Source organism: Cavia porcellus, unplaced genomic scaffold (genome assembly GCF_034190915.1).
Source record: "Cavia porcellus strain 051 isolate PalLab524CR breed Dunkin Hartley unplaced genomic scaffold, mCavPor4.1 scaffold_1, whole genome shotgun sequence".
Taxonomy (NCBI): Eukaryota; Metazoa; Chordata; class Mammalia; order Rodentia; family Caviidae; genus Cavia; species Cavia porcellus.
In genome coordinates this window covers 33,106,124-33,119,833 of record NW_026947484.1, presented here as the reverse complement: position 1 = coordinate 33,119,833, position 13,710 = coordinate 33,106,124, and the positions used below count along the sequence as shown (strand labels likewise).

Genomic DNA, 13,710 nt, shown 5'->3' with positions numbered 1-13,710 from the left:
TGAATCCTTTGGGGCAGTATTGAGTCAGAAGAAGGTGTGTACTGGGAGTAGTTCAAAAAAGGAAACATTTGTTCAGAAAATATCCAAGCTATGGGTTCAAGGGACAATAGGATTGCATTCCACGTTTCCTTTGAATCACAGAGAAAAATCATGTTTATTAAAGTGTCATGAATATGTATAAACATTGAACTTTTATTTGTTAAGTTCCTAGCATCAGTCTGCTATTTTGCTGTCTTTGTTTGTATGTCTCACCTTCTAAAATAGATATTAGGAAGGCTTGTTTGATTGTTGTGATAAATTCACACTTGCCTCAGAGGAAAATAGAAAATGCAGTATAATATTTTAACTTATTGATGTACTATATGATATTTAGGAAACAATATGTTCTTAGGTTTTTCTAACTATTTTCCTACTATCATTTAAGTTTTGATTCAGTTTTTTATCCAAAAAATGGACAGCTCAAAAACTTCAACCCATTTAAAAATACACATGTCTATTTTGAAGACAGTTTACCTCTAAAGTGTCTCTTTCTTTTTTAAGGAAGTTTTAAGATCAAATGCCCAATTTAAACTTAAAGTCATCTAGAAAGCGAATATGTTAGGAAAGCACTGGTCTAAATCTGTGATTATTTACATTGTTACACATAGTTTTTACATTGCTTCTCAAATACTATTAAGTTATAACTTCTTTTCTCCCAGGAAAAGCTCAGTGTTGTTGGTTGGCAGTACAACTTTATATTAGACAGGCGTAGAGAACATTAAACCAGTTTATTTTATGTTCACATATAACAGGTTGGCAAGAGCAGGATTTCTGGTCTTACTTGTCTTGAGATCAGTGTGTCTTGAACTGGCAATTTAGGATACTTTGTTACATGGATGCTCATGTTGAGGAATCTTACTTACATTAGACTTTCAATTTTATAACACAGACATAATTACTAAACTCTGTTCACTAAGCCATTTGGCTTCTGTCTTCATACTAGGTAATAAAATTGCCAAGAAGTACATGGCACAAATCAGTTCTTTAGGTCATTTGTCGGCCTATGGTAAGCTGATTCACCTGATTCTATTCTTATGGTCATTTCCACAAATCATAATCAACTGAAGGCCTGCCTGTTCAACTTCTGCAGAAGCTTTAGGGAAATTTTCCTAATGTTTGCAAAATCACCTGCATTGCCACAAATAACTGTCATAGTACTATTGTCTGTCCAAAAGTGTTCCCAAGTCACTAACCCAATCAGAGTCCCATTGCATTGAAACAGAAGGGAAAGGCATAGAGAAGAAGGGTAACAGGACCATAGGTCACAACGCCCAAGCCCCTGAGCCCTGTCATAGAAAAGGGCATGGTGAGTCTCTTCTTTTCAAACTGAAAGGTCTTGATGCATTTCTCCTAACTTGAAAATTCATATTCACTTAGAAAAAGAATCAAGGACCAGAGTTCCTGTCCTGGTATCTATATGGTCATTTGTCCATGGGAGGATCAGTTCTTCATTCTTAAAGGATAAGACTAAATGGTTCAACATAAATGTGACGTCTAATACTCTGGTTCTTTTGAACTTGAATATAATTGTGAATAACTTACTTCTATTCACTGTCAGGTACACAGTCCTGAATTCCTTATTTGAATATGTACCTTTGAGACATCAATAGGGTCAAAGGTATGAGAACCAACGCATGGATATGTGTTTATTGGACTTTTCTTTATCATCTTTCAGGTCTGGTAGAAATATGCCTGATGCACCCCCTCGATGTGGTGAAAACCAGGTAAGGTTCTGCATGAACAAGTTTTGTTGACTTTGGCTGATATCCAAATTGAGATTTGTCAAAACACTAAATGCTAGAACTTGTCCCAGGCCAGTAGCTTTTCCATATAATGGCATTTATCTTTGCTTTTTAAAGAAAGTATTATTTGATGAATAAAATGTGAACAGTGAAAAGCATTTCTGGATAGAGGTCACTGAAAGGTATGTAATATTTTGTTGACTTCACATGACAACAACAAGGTATGATTTGTGGCTATACTGGTAAATGAGATAGATTTATCAAAATGATATAAAAACTAAAAACTTTATGAGTGACTTATGACAGCATATTTTCATTTGACATTGCATATAACAGATTGCTGTTTCAATAGCCAGCATTTTGGTGTGAGACTCCAGAATTTCAAGTAATTTTCTCAAATGGTGCTGAAATTATTTATTTCTATAACTTTTTGCCAATGCAAAATGCCATATTTTTAGGAAAATGTATTTACTTTTAAAGGAAGGTACAGACCAGGACAATTTGTTAAATGTGTTTACCAGGGTTTTTGTAAAAAGCAAACCAACCAAAATGCATGGTGATATTTAATATGATCTAGAACATTTAAAATTTAATCTTTGTGTGAATTATGGAACTATCTATTTTGTCAACTTAGAAATTATTAGAGTGTAATGAAATTTTATGTTTATTCATATTTTATGAAAACCAAGGTTGGAGCCTAATAACAAACTGTACTATGCAATAATGGACTTTGAACAAATCATTACTACCTCGTTTGGTAACCAATTGATGGGACAGTCTGGTCACTAGATGGACGTGTTCCTTACCCACCCTAAAGAGGCCACAGATTCAGACTGGTTGGTGAAGGCAGGAGAAATAGTATTTGCATGATTGTAACATGATGGGAACTTGGCATCTGACTTACTTTGAAGCTGCTATAACAAGACATCATATACTGGGTTGCTTATACAGCAGACATTTATTTCTCACAGTTTGGAAAGCTAGGAAATGCAAGATCAAGGATGAGACCTACTCAGTTCTTGGCGAGGGCCTTCTTGGTTATCAGACAGCCTCCTTTTGAGTGTACCCTCAGTTGGCAGAGACAGAAACTCTAGTCTCACGTTTGTCTTATGAAGCCTCTCATTTCATCGTGGGGCTCCACCCTCATGGCTTCATCTAAACCCTCACCTCTCAAAAGTCCACTTCCAGCTACCATCACATTGGGGATTTGGGATTCAACATACGACGTTTAAAGGGACACAGGTATTCAGTCTTTAATAATAGCTTTATGTCACTAAACCAAAGAGAAATAAGGAAATAATAAAATATATGTGAATTCAAGATGTATGTATACCTGGACTACCTTTTCATATAGGTTTCAGAAGCAGAATGTAAGCTCACAGGCCTTTCTTTTTAGATTCTGTGTAAACTTTTTTGGAAAGCCAAAATATTATTGCTAGTTTCACTAAGGAATAAATTGTCTTTTTTTATTTAAGGATGACTTCCTAAAATAGTAAAGTGTTCAAGTAAGCATACAGTAGAAATAAAAATGATTTAAACAAGAGGTTATTCTAAGATTATTGTCATTCACTTATTCACCCAATCATTCATTCATTCAACAAACATGTATTGAGTATCTAGTGTGTGAGCTACAGGCTAACTCTACCCTTGAGAGGCTTACAATATGAAGAGCTATCACACATCTCATTAAGAACTTCAAAACTGTTTCATTTCACTGGGCTGGACTTGAATCACATGCATTTTGAACTAAATGCACCATGTAACTGGATCTTTATATATTCATTGCTTTATCAATATTTTTATGAAAATGGCATTTGTTAGATTGAAATTGCTGATATGCCCTTGGCTAACTTCAAAGAGGAAGGATAATACAGTCCTTCCAGGTTTTTTGAAAGAAAAATAAACTGGATTCCGGATGGTATTTGACCTGCATAACAGTAAAAAGTGTACTTGAATAAAGACCCCAATCATAGAGAAAAACCCAAAATATGTGTAACTATGTTTTCAACAGAAGTAAAATATGCAAGGTTGATAGAATTTACCATTCAGACATTAACATAGCACTGACAGGTAGTGAACAGGAACAGACCAAAGTACTGCAATCTCTTTCCTGGTACATTTCACATTAAATGACTACCTTTTTTGTAGTGAGGATTGAATTTCGAGTCTTCACACTAAGCTATATCTGCTACTTTTTAAATCTTGAGACAAGGTTTCAGTAAATCACTAATTTGCCAAGGCTGGGCTAAAATTTGTGATCTTCCTGCCTCAGACTCACAGAGTGCTGCAATTATGGGCATTCAACCATTACCAGACCCAGCTTAAATGACTAGATTTTAAAAAAAGAATAAATTCGTACCAAGGAACACAGCTCATCACTGTATGAAATAAAATGCTTGAATAAAGAATTTGGCAAAATTTTTTTAGACTGTGGATTTTTGTTCAGCAAAGAAAGGATTAGACATGAATAAAACTCAAAAAAGAAAAAAAACTGGACCCCAAGAACCCATTTTGTTTCATATTCCTGCACATGAAATACTGTGCAAATGAGCCATATCCATAATCACATTAATTCAGTGTACCATACTTCAAATAGTACTATCTAAAGAGAAAGGGAATTAGCCCTTAAAAATCTATGTATCCCATGCACCCACTCAGACAATTTCTGCAACAGCTTAGAATCCGGTGCCCTTAGAATTCCATGTAATTAAAAAACTGAACTGCTGTCACTAATGCTGAGTACTTTTTTTACTGTATTCATTTTTATTTTTTAAATAGTAAATGTACATCAAATGAAATTAAAATAATTCTCTAATACTTCAATAAGTACAGGCTAGGTTTTGCTGCAATAATATCAGCAACAAACCCTAGATCTCAGCAGAATACAACTCTCTTTTTTTATTTTAAAGAGATCTTTTTAAAGATCTTTAGTTGCATCCGTTTACTTACAAGAGCCTTGAGATTATCCTACTTTATAGCTGGGTACCTTTCTTTTGTATGAAAATACCATATCTTTCTTATGCATTCTGCATTTGATGGACAAATTATTCTTTCTTTTTTCTGATCTCCTGTCACGTGGAACAATTGTTTTCTCTCCTTTGATTTTCAGTCTATGAATTTTGAGTTAAATGTGTTTCTTGCATGCTGTATATTGATGGATCTTGTTTCTTGATTAACTCTCCCTGTGTTTCCTTTTATTGGTGAATTGAGGCCATCTATATTAATGGCTACAGCTTGCATGCATTGGTTCATCTCCGCTGTACTATCCCCCTCCTTTGTTCAATTGCCTGTCCTGTTGGGCATTCCTCCTCTGCTGCTGTTCCTGGAACCATGGTCATCTTTATCTCTCTCTAGAATACCCTTCAGCACTCTCTGTAAGGACAACCCCCTTTTTAAATTTCATCTCTATCATGTCCGATATGAATAGGTATCTTACTTTATTCAGATTGCCATACCAAAATACCATAAACTAAGTAGCTTATGTACAGAAAAAGTTTATTTCTCACAGTTACAGAGACTGAAAGTCCAAGATCAAGACAGATGCAACACTGCTGCTGATGAGGGGCCTTGTCCTGATTCATAGATGGCACCTTCTCACTGTGTATGCATATGGTGGAAGAGGCGAGGCAGCACTCGTGTCTCTCTTTTAAGGGCATTAATGCCATTCAGGAGGACTCTATCTTTGTGGCCTCATCACCTTCCAAAGGCTCTGCCTCCTAACACCATCATGCTGGAAATGAAGATTTCAACATAGGGAGTTATTGGGACATCTTCAGGCCATAACAATGAGAAACTCTGCTCACAGAGTCATCAAGGCTCATAGGAGCTCTATTTCAATACGTGCTTTCTCCAGCCCTGTGGGAGGAAATATAGAGCTCAGTAGTTTAAAACTAGCAATACAGCTCTGACATGAAGTGTTATCTCCTCCCCAAACTATTGTTAAGGCTAGTCACGTGACTACGGCTGGCCAATCAGAAGTATGATCCTTCATGCTGATTTAAAGGAGAGGACCTGGGTGTCGAGATGCCCTGGGCATGCTTGTCTTCAGCCTTAGAAGCACAAATGCCATTCCCTTAAACAGGCTACTTCCCGTTCCAGAGGTAAGGCCTGACTTTTAGTCATTTAATGCTTACACTAGTATTGAGTTGCATACATGTCCTTCCTGGAACCTCATAAAGTGACTATTTGGGAATGGAGCCTCTCAGTTAGTGAACATGGAATTATACTGAAATAGGGTGACTTTTAAATCCAATAAAGCTCATATCCTTAAAGAGGAAGAGAAGACTCAGAAAGGCAGACATGGAAGGAAGACAGCTACATGATGCCGAAGGCAGAGATTGGAATTACACAGCTGTCAGCCAGTGTACACTAAAAATTGCTGGCAGCCACCAGAAGCTAGGAGAGAGGATTGGAATGGATTAGGCAGTCAATGTAGCACGCTTTCTTAATTTGTCAGTTTTAAATGTTATTTGTGACATTTATAATTGTGCCCCATTCCAACTTCCTGTCTTCATCTGTCCCATTATTCATCAGTAATCAACTGTTTCGTTATTTTGACTATGCACACATTGTTCACTGCTGAACCAATGATTTATTTTCCTGGAGTTAATTATTGTCTCGTATTTGCATTTGTTAGTTCTCTATCAGACTTATTACTAATTGCTCTTTTTCCCCATGTTACTATAGGTTTCATTTTACTGCTGTTTTCCATATTGCCAAACTCATAGCAAATGACATGATAGAGCTTATGGAACGTGGACTTTTTCACAGTGACCAGGCACCTCTTGTTCCCCTTGAAGTGTCTGTTTCTCCAGTTGTGAATCTTTCACTCCAAAGCGTGTGTGGTAGAGAATGGAGAAATGCACATCATTGCCGTATTTCTAGTTTGCTGTCACTCTGTTTCCTGCTGCTGTCTCCAGTGGCCCTCAGTCTGTAGTTGTTTTGGTTCAATATTCACAGAATAATTCTCAAATGTTTAGAGGAAAGTCAGGCAAAGAGGAGAATGTATATGGATTGTGAAGCAATCCTCTTCTTTTTAGTCCCACACTCCCAGCTTTCCTTGTGTCTGTGGGAGTTTACTAGGCTCAGGCTTCCTGAGGGTCTTTACTAATGTCCCCTCTTCAACTATTTAGGGTACAGCCTCCTCTGCCCTGTTAAGGCCATCCTCCACTCATGTTAATCTTACACAGGTGTGTTGGCAGTACACATCCATGGTTACTTCCTGCCCCATTCTCTCTCTCTCTCTCTCTCTCTTTTTTTTTTAGTGAGTTCCTACTTAATTGTAATTTAGTAAATGTATTGGGGCTCTACCAAGAGTATATGTACACTCCGAGTATTTTAAACTGTGGGAATTTAATGCAAGGGATTGGTTATAGATGTGTTGGAACTTCTGAGGGGCCAGGAGAGGTCTGTGAGGCGACCCAGAGATTAGCAATACCTCCGCCGCCACAGGTTGACTGGACAAAGGAAGGGGATGGTATTACCAGAGGCAGAGCTCTAGTAACCTTGGTGGAAATTAGAGCCATGATCCATCATCTAGTACCACAGAACTTCAGAGGAGACCCAGCTACTGCTAGATCCTCTGACTGAGGCACAGAAAGCTAGGCAGAAACCCTCACTTTCCTTCTTCCCTCCAACCACTTACTGAACTTACTCCTGCCTACCACTTACTGAACCCGTAGGTGCCAGGGAGGCTCTGTCTAGAAAAGTTCAAACCTGCAATGAAAAAAAAAAAAAACAAGGAGGAATGAGAAGCGGATTCGAAGACAAGCAGAACCAGGACTAACAGCTGTCACTGTGATGGCCTTTAAAGAAAACTGAGATGAGCACACATTTCCACTCAGCGTGTAGGACAGAAACTCACATTACATCTCAAAAGGTGACTTAAAAATATAATTGATAAGTCTTTCATGGAGAGATTTCAGACTCTGTGGCAATTGATTATATAGAAAATAGCTTATTCTGCCCCACAGAAGCATAGATCCAGGGATAAACTTATTGGGAGCAAAGGATAACCATACAACTATCATGTTCTAAGTGTCCCTATCTAATATCAGGCTGTTATGTAGAGTCAAGGTCCTTTCAGATGCTCTATAGAGACAAGCATCCACACTGTTTGATAGTTCTGTTTATACACAAACAGAACTTTGTCTGCAATTGTAAGTGGACCCTCCCCAATAAGAACCCAGGTCTGCAAGTGGTGAAAGTGTCTACTGTATGGTTCCAGCAGCTTCTAGATTAGTGGTCCTTGGTGTCCATTGGTATAGTGGTAAATGGCTCTGCCTTTAGACAAGGCTGCCTGGGTTCGAATCCTCACTCCTCTACTCATTACCTGTGTGGCCTCATTGAGTTCCATAGCTTCCTGGTGTTAATTCCCTTGTCTCTCAATGAGAACAATAATGATACCAACATTATTATGAGAGATAAATGAACATACACACAGATAAACTATATCTTATACACTTCTGAAAGCATGGTGTTTGATCCTGGGTTAGCAAAGAAAGGGAAAAAACAAAGACAAATGAAGTTTTTAAGGTAATCTGGGAAGCATAAAGGAGTACACTAAGTGTGGAGAGGGGGAAAGTTTAACATGCAGTCAAACAGCTTCAAGTTTCCTAGCCGGAAGATTTGTGTTATGTGAGCACTGAATTTAAATCCTTCCTCAGAAGGTATTTGCAAGCAGAGAGTCCTCCTGGGTCTGAGTGCAGGAGAACATTGGTTTAGTGTATGTGTTCCGGTTGACATCATCCCACACATCATTTCAGGGCTGTGTGCTGACATTATTAGCTATCCCTGATGGATGCAGTGCCTGGCCTCCAGGAAGTGCCCTATGGGTGCTATTGAATAAGTGCTTGTTTTGTTAAAATCAGAAGTAATGGCCCCAACTAGTTCTGTGACCAAACTAGAATGTCTAGAAAGTGACTAACAGGCAGATGGGTTATCTTCATGGAAAAATGGAAGATTCTATGGAAGAGGTAGGAATCAAGAATCCGTTGAAATAAAAAAGGATACATTACTTGACAAAATGTGGGGCATAACCATTTCAAGCCTGTGATAGGATCTCAGAGACTAGAGTGAGGCAAAAACTTTTTCATTAAGTGAAGCCAGACAAGAGGCAGGTAGACTGAGCCAGGAAAATGGGTCTGGGTGCTGCAGAAACACGTGTAACAAGCTCTGAGATGGAACACTAAATGCTGCACTTGACCTAAAACAGTGTAAACCAAGGGAGATATTGTACCTAACACAAGCATAATGTTAAGTTTCTTAAGAGCGGCAGTCAAGCAAAAAGAAACAGATAAAATTTATTATAATTATATATCTTCATATCTTCAAAACATTGTCATAGCAATGTTTATATAAAATTATAGTTAAATATTTCCCTTTTCTAATGTGAGGTATTTGAAATCTGGTATCCAAGGAGTCTATTCCCTGAGAATGTACTGGCAGTTGCCAAGAAGCAAGGTCCAAGGTAGGGAAAATTTTACTGTGTCTCCTTTTGAAGGCTTGTAGATGTGTGAAGAAAGTGACACTCAAAATTTGGGAGGTCTGGGAGGTCACAGGAAGTCTGTGGAAGTCATTGATGGAGTTTACATCTCTTTCATATGTTTATTCCTAGGGAGAGAAATGGCCAGTTGTACAGAAGACAGAATTACTGAGGTGTTCACTTTCCCCCTACGTAATTTCCCTAAGAAATTCGTTGTCATTTCTCCTTTGTTTCATTTTTAAATGGGCCATAAATCAGCTACAAACTGAATGAATTACTGATCCCCTGAGGATTGATCTTATGAAAGTATGACTTACCCAAGAATTGCATATTTTCTGGTGGGTGCTTGGGAAGGTGAGAAAAAAAGGAAGCCATTTTACATCTTACAGACGCAGAGTTGAGAGACTGTTAGGGAGTGCACAGGCCAATAGGTACGTCAGCTTTCATCCTTCCTCCCATCAGGACTTGCACAGAAAAGTCTTCTAATACTTCTCTCAAAACATATTAATCACTGTGCGATTTCTAAAGACTCACATGGGTTGAAAATTTGGCATTCATGTGTGGTTATATATAAGCACATGGGACTTTTACTCAAGCTGTTGAGATTGATTTATACATTCTATCAGTGGCTCCAAATCCCAGACCTACTGAATGAGGAACTCAGGGGTGGAGCCTACCAGTATTTATGCTCACCAACCTCCCCGGTGATTCTTCTGCAGTGAGCCCAGACTGGTCACTGGGTCAGCCTTTGGGAACCATTGCCAAATATCCTATTGGCAGTTTTGTTAAAAAAAAAAAAAATATCAAGAGTTTCTTTTTTAAAAAAAGTACTAAACATTTCATTAACCTGTGGTCCTCATTTGTTTCATTTATGTAAACTACTTTGTTAGCAGTGAGTATAAATGGAAGAACAAAAAGCTTGCCTTGCATAACTCTTTTTGTGGCTTGCAAGGATACAATGTGAATATATTAGCTAGATCCAGAAATAACACACTGTGTCCTACTGAGAAAGGTCGCAGAGGCAAAACTCAGAACCGGGAGATGCGAGAGGATCTAGCATTGGTTTTTTCAGAGGGAAGGTAAAAGACCCTGATGGGTGAAAATGATTTAGAGGTATAAGCCCATCACACATTTTATTAAAAAGAGAAATCTGAAGACAGGCGTTGGTGAGAAGCTGCTTTGTGGGGAGCCCAGCAGAGAGCGAGGAGCCAAAGCCTGTGCAGCATCCATGGCCCCTTTTACCGGGGAGGAGGGAAAAACAGCAGTGAACTTTAAAATGAGCACTTAATGTAAAGGTTGGAGAGGGGACATTGTGCAGCCTTTGGGGCCAACAGAACAGTGGGGTGAAAACAAAGAAGGAAGAATGTTTTCCCCAATTGATTCTTTTTTATTTCTTTGAACAGGAAAAGAATCCTTTCAGAGGAGAGAATAGTGGGACAAGGCTAAGATAGGATATCCAGGAGGGGTAGTTGAGCTTATAGGATTAAAAAAAAAATCAACAGAGCAGCTGGGAGAGCTACTTCCATGTGTTAACGATTTGCTGGTGGTATAAAACATTAGGATCACATTCAGGGTTAGACCATGGTTATGGCTGATTTCTCACCATAGGCAGAAATCCACGGCAAGATCACTGCCATGGCTTGTTTCTAGCCATGGATAAAGTGTGTCTGAAGAAAAGCAAACCCCGAGTAGAACTATGCTGTATTTTTATTGGGATTTTATTTTTATTGGGACTTTGTTGGCTAGCTGAATCAACCCATGGCAACGTATACTGGCATGAAATGATCACAGTATCTCAGAGTATACTGTAAGTGTTGCTTCAACTTTGCTTTTGAAGCTTCCTGGTCATAAAAGGGATTCTCTAACTGAAATATTATTTATGGTCACTGATGGGCTCTGTAAGTGGAGATCAATAAAGCACTGAATGATTGGAGTCCTGCAACTCTATTAATTATGCATCCTTTTCCTTGAAGTAATCAGTGAAGATTTTATTTGCATTATCAAATTTTTTAAAAGGTGTGAAAAATGAGTGATAGACTTGGAAGTGAGCTGTGCTCATCTTGGTACTGCATGGAAATGCCGTGAACACAGGCTTAATAAATAAATGGGTGCTTTAAAATGCCCTTTCATCCCACCCAAATGCTTCACTACAAATTTACTTTATCATTTTCTATGAGTTCATGGCAAATTTTAAAAGATCCCACATTTGTACAGTGACTGATATAATCAGAGTATGACTCTAAAATTAAAAGAAAATAATCCTATTTGATGCACTCTTCCTGGACACCACATGTTGTCGCCATTCTAAGTGTATCTCTAGAGGAAGGCAGAGGCCTCGGGGATGCTAGAACACGTCCTCTGGAGAGATGACATTGATATTATTTCTGGGATTTTTTACTTTGCCAGTGTTCTTCTCTTTGGGATAGCAAAGGTTGTATCCAAACCTTGGGAAGCTCAGAAGTGGGTACGGAAGCAAGTCTTGCCCCTGTACCTTCCTCACGGTGCTTTTCCCACCCAGCATAAGCCCAAGCCCTCAGCTGGGCTGGGTGGGTGCAATAGCCACCTTAGCCCCAGGGAACACGCCGTGCATATCAGCTTTGCTGCTGCAGCACACTATAATCATTTCTTTAGCGGGCCAGTAATGCTGAGGAGAGATGAAGTACATGCCAAAGGATCTGATGCATGGAAGAAAATCAGTCCCAGAGACCTCCTGCAGATTGTTGCTACCAAGGACTAAAATTATTTTTCATTTTTAATTTAAGGAAAAAGACTTTTAAAAAAAATCAAGTCAATTCACACATAACAGTTATATAATATCCAATCAATTGCACCTCATTTTGTAATCTTGAAACATTTCCAAATGTATTTATTTACTTATTTTTTGTAAGTGGAATTCTCTTTTAAAAATCACTTCCTAGGGGAGAATGCTATTTTTATGGAACTTTCATAAAGTATTTAATCTCTCCTTAATTTGCATTTTGTCTAGATCTTAAAAATAATGATTGAGTGTCTCTTTATAGCACAGTAGCTGTCATGCCTCAACTAATTAAATGGACTTAGGAGGTCCTCCCTAACTAATCATGAGAGGTGCTTTCTGTTTTGATACTTCTCGCCTCTTCTTCCTGCTGGGCGGCAAAGGCTTCTTTTTCTAGGCTGATCCCAGCCAGATGAGAGGGAGAAGCAACAATATATCCTTCGTGCCTGTCAACAGGGTTTTGTAGACTTGTCTTTTAAGCTGGAAGGTAAATAGTTCTTAAATGACTTTCTTATCTTTACCATAGGAAAGTGAATCACTTCTGAAATGAGCATTGGCCTGCAGACCATTTCCTTCGCTCCTCCTCCCAGTCTCCGTCCAGGCTTTTGTCCCAAATGCTTTTAAATTCTCAGCAGCTTACTGACCCATCCCAGGTTTCTCGGTGATGCGATAGATACCTGACCTAAGCCGTGGCTTAGATTCCTACTTGGGGTTATTATTATGTTATAGAAGTAGCACAGTAAGCATCTTTAATTTCCTATTAACTTAACCTGGAGCCCTGTATGACTTATAGTGTTTTATCATGACTGATCTTAGTTAAATCTAGTTTGTTTGATTGCTGTTTGTTGTCAACAGATTTTATGCAAAACTGATATGATTGATAGTATCAAGTCTTAGAGTATAGGCAACTACACTGAAGATGACAAGACTCACTACGATACACATTCTGGTTTGATAATTGACAGTTTTTGAAGTTTTATACTATATACAAAGTTGTGCTTTTATTAATACTCTTATGTACTGCTATATTCAATTATACTATGTCTGATGATATAGACAATTCTTTTGAAGATAACAAGAGACAACACAGGAACTATTGTAGAACTCCTTGTACAATGGTCTTATATGTCTTTTTTGCTTCATGTGTTCATAAGAATATGTTTTGTTTTGTCTTGCTTAGATTTGATTTCTATATTTGGAGGGAGCTCCAATATAGAAAGGATAGAAATACATGTTAAGACTCATGTATGTGTAGAACCTATAAATGGTTTATGAGAACTGATCTTATGACACATGATGAAATGAACAAATTCTTTGAAGAAAAAGAGACACTAAAGTACCCAGTGCTGATCCTGGAGTGTCATAATGTGAAACCCAGAAATAGTATTATTCTTTGTTCAGAGTGATATTAGCCTGCTTTGATTTGTTTGATCTCAATAGAATTGAAGATATGGATAACTGCATGTATGTTTAAGGGTATAGGATTGATAACCATATTTCTAAGTTTTTGTTGGATAGTTGAATAGAACTGTTTGCAGTCTTGCTGTTTGAATTTCCACTTTATATGTTTCACTTTTGTATCTTGAACAACTATTTGTAAAAGGACAGGATGTAAACATCAGCTAGTGATTTCTTATGGTTTATTTTTTCTTTGAATGTATGTATTATTTCTAACCATTTTCTGTTTTGTT

At 38.0% G+C, this 13,710-nt stretch overlaps 1 protein-coding gene across 2 annotated transcripts in view; it reads left to right on the top strand.

Moving 5' to 3' along the window:
* Slc25a21 (solute carrier family 25 member 21) overlaps positions 1-13,710 on the top strand; it is a 464,613-nt gene that overhangs the window by 280,938 nt on the left and 169,965 nt on the right. For both annotated transcript variants that reach the window (XM_063230688.1, NM_001278766.1), the window contains one exon: positions 1,715-1,763. In XM_063230688.1, the coding sequence (XP_063086758.1) occupies positions 1,735-1,763 (29 nt within the window). In that variant the 5' untranslated portion in view covers positions 1,715-1,734. The remainder of the gene's footprint in view (positions 1-1,714; positions 1,764-13,710) is intronic.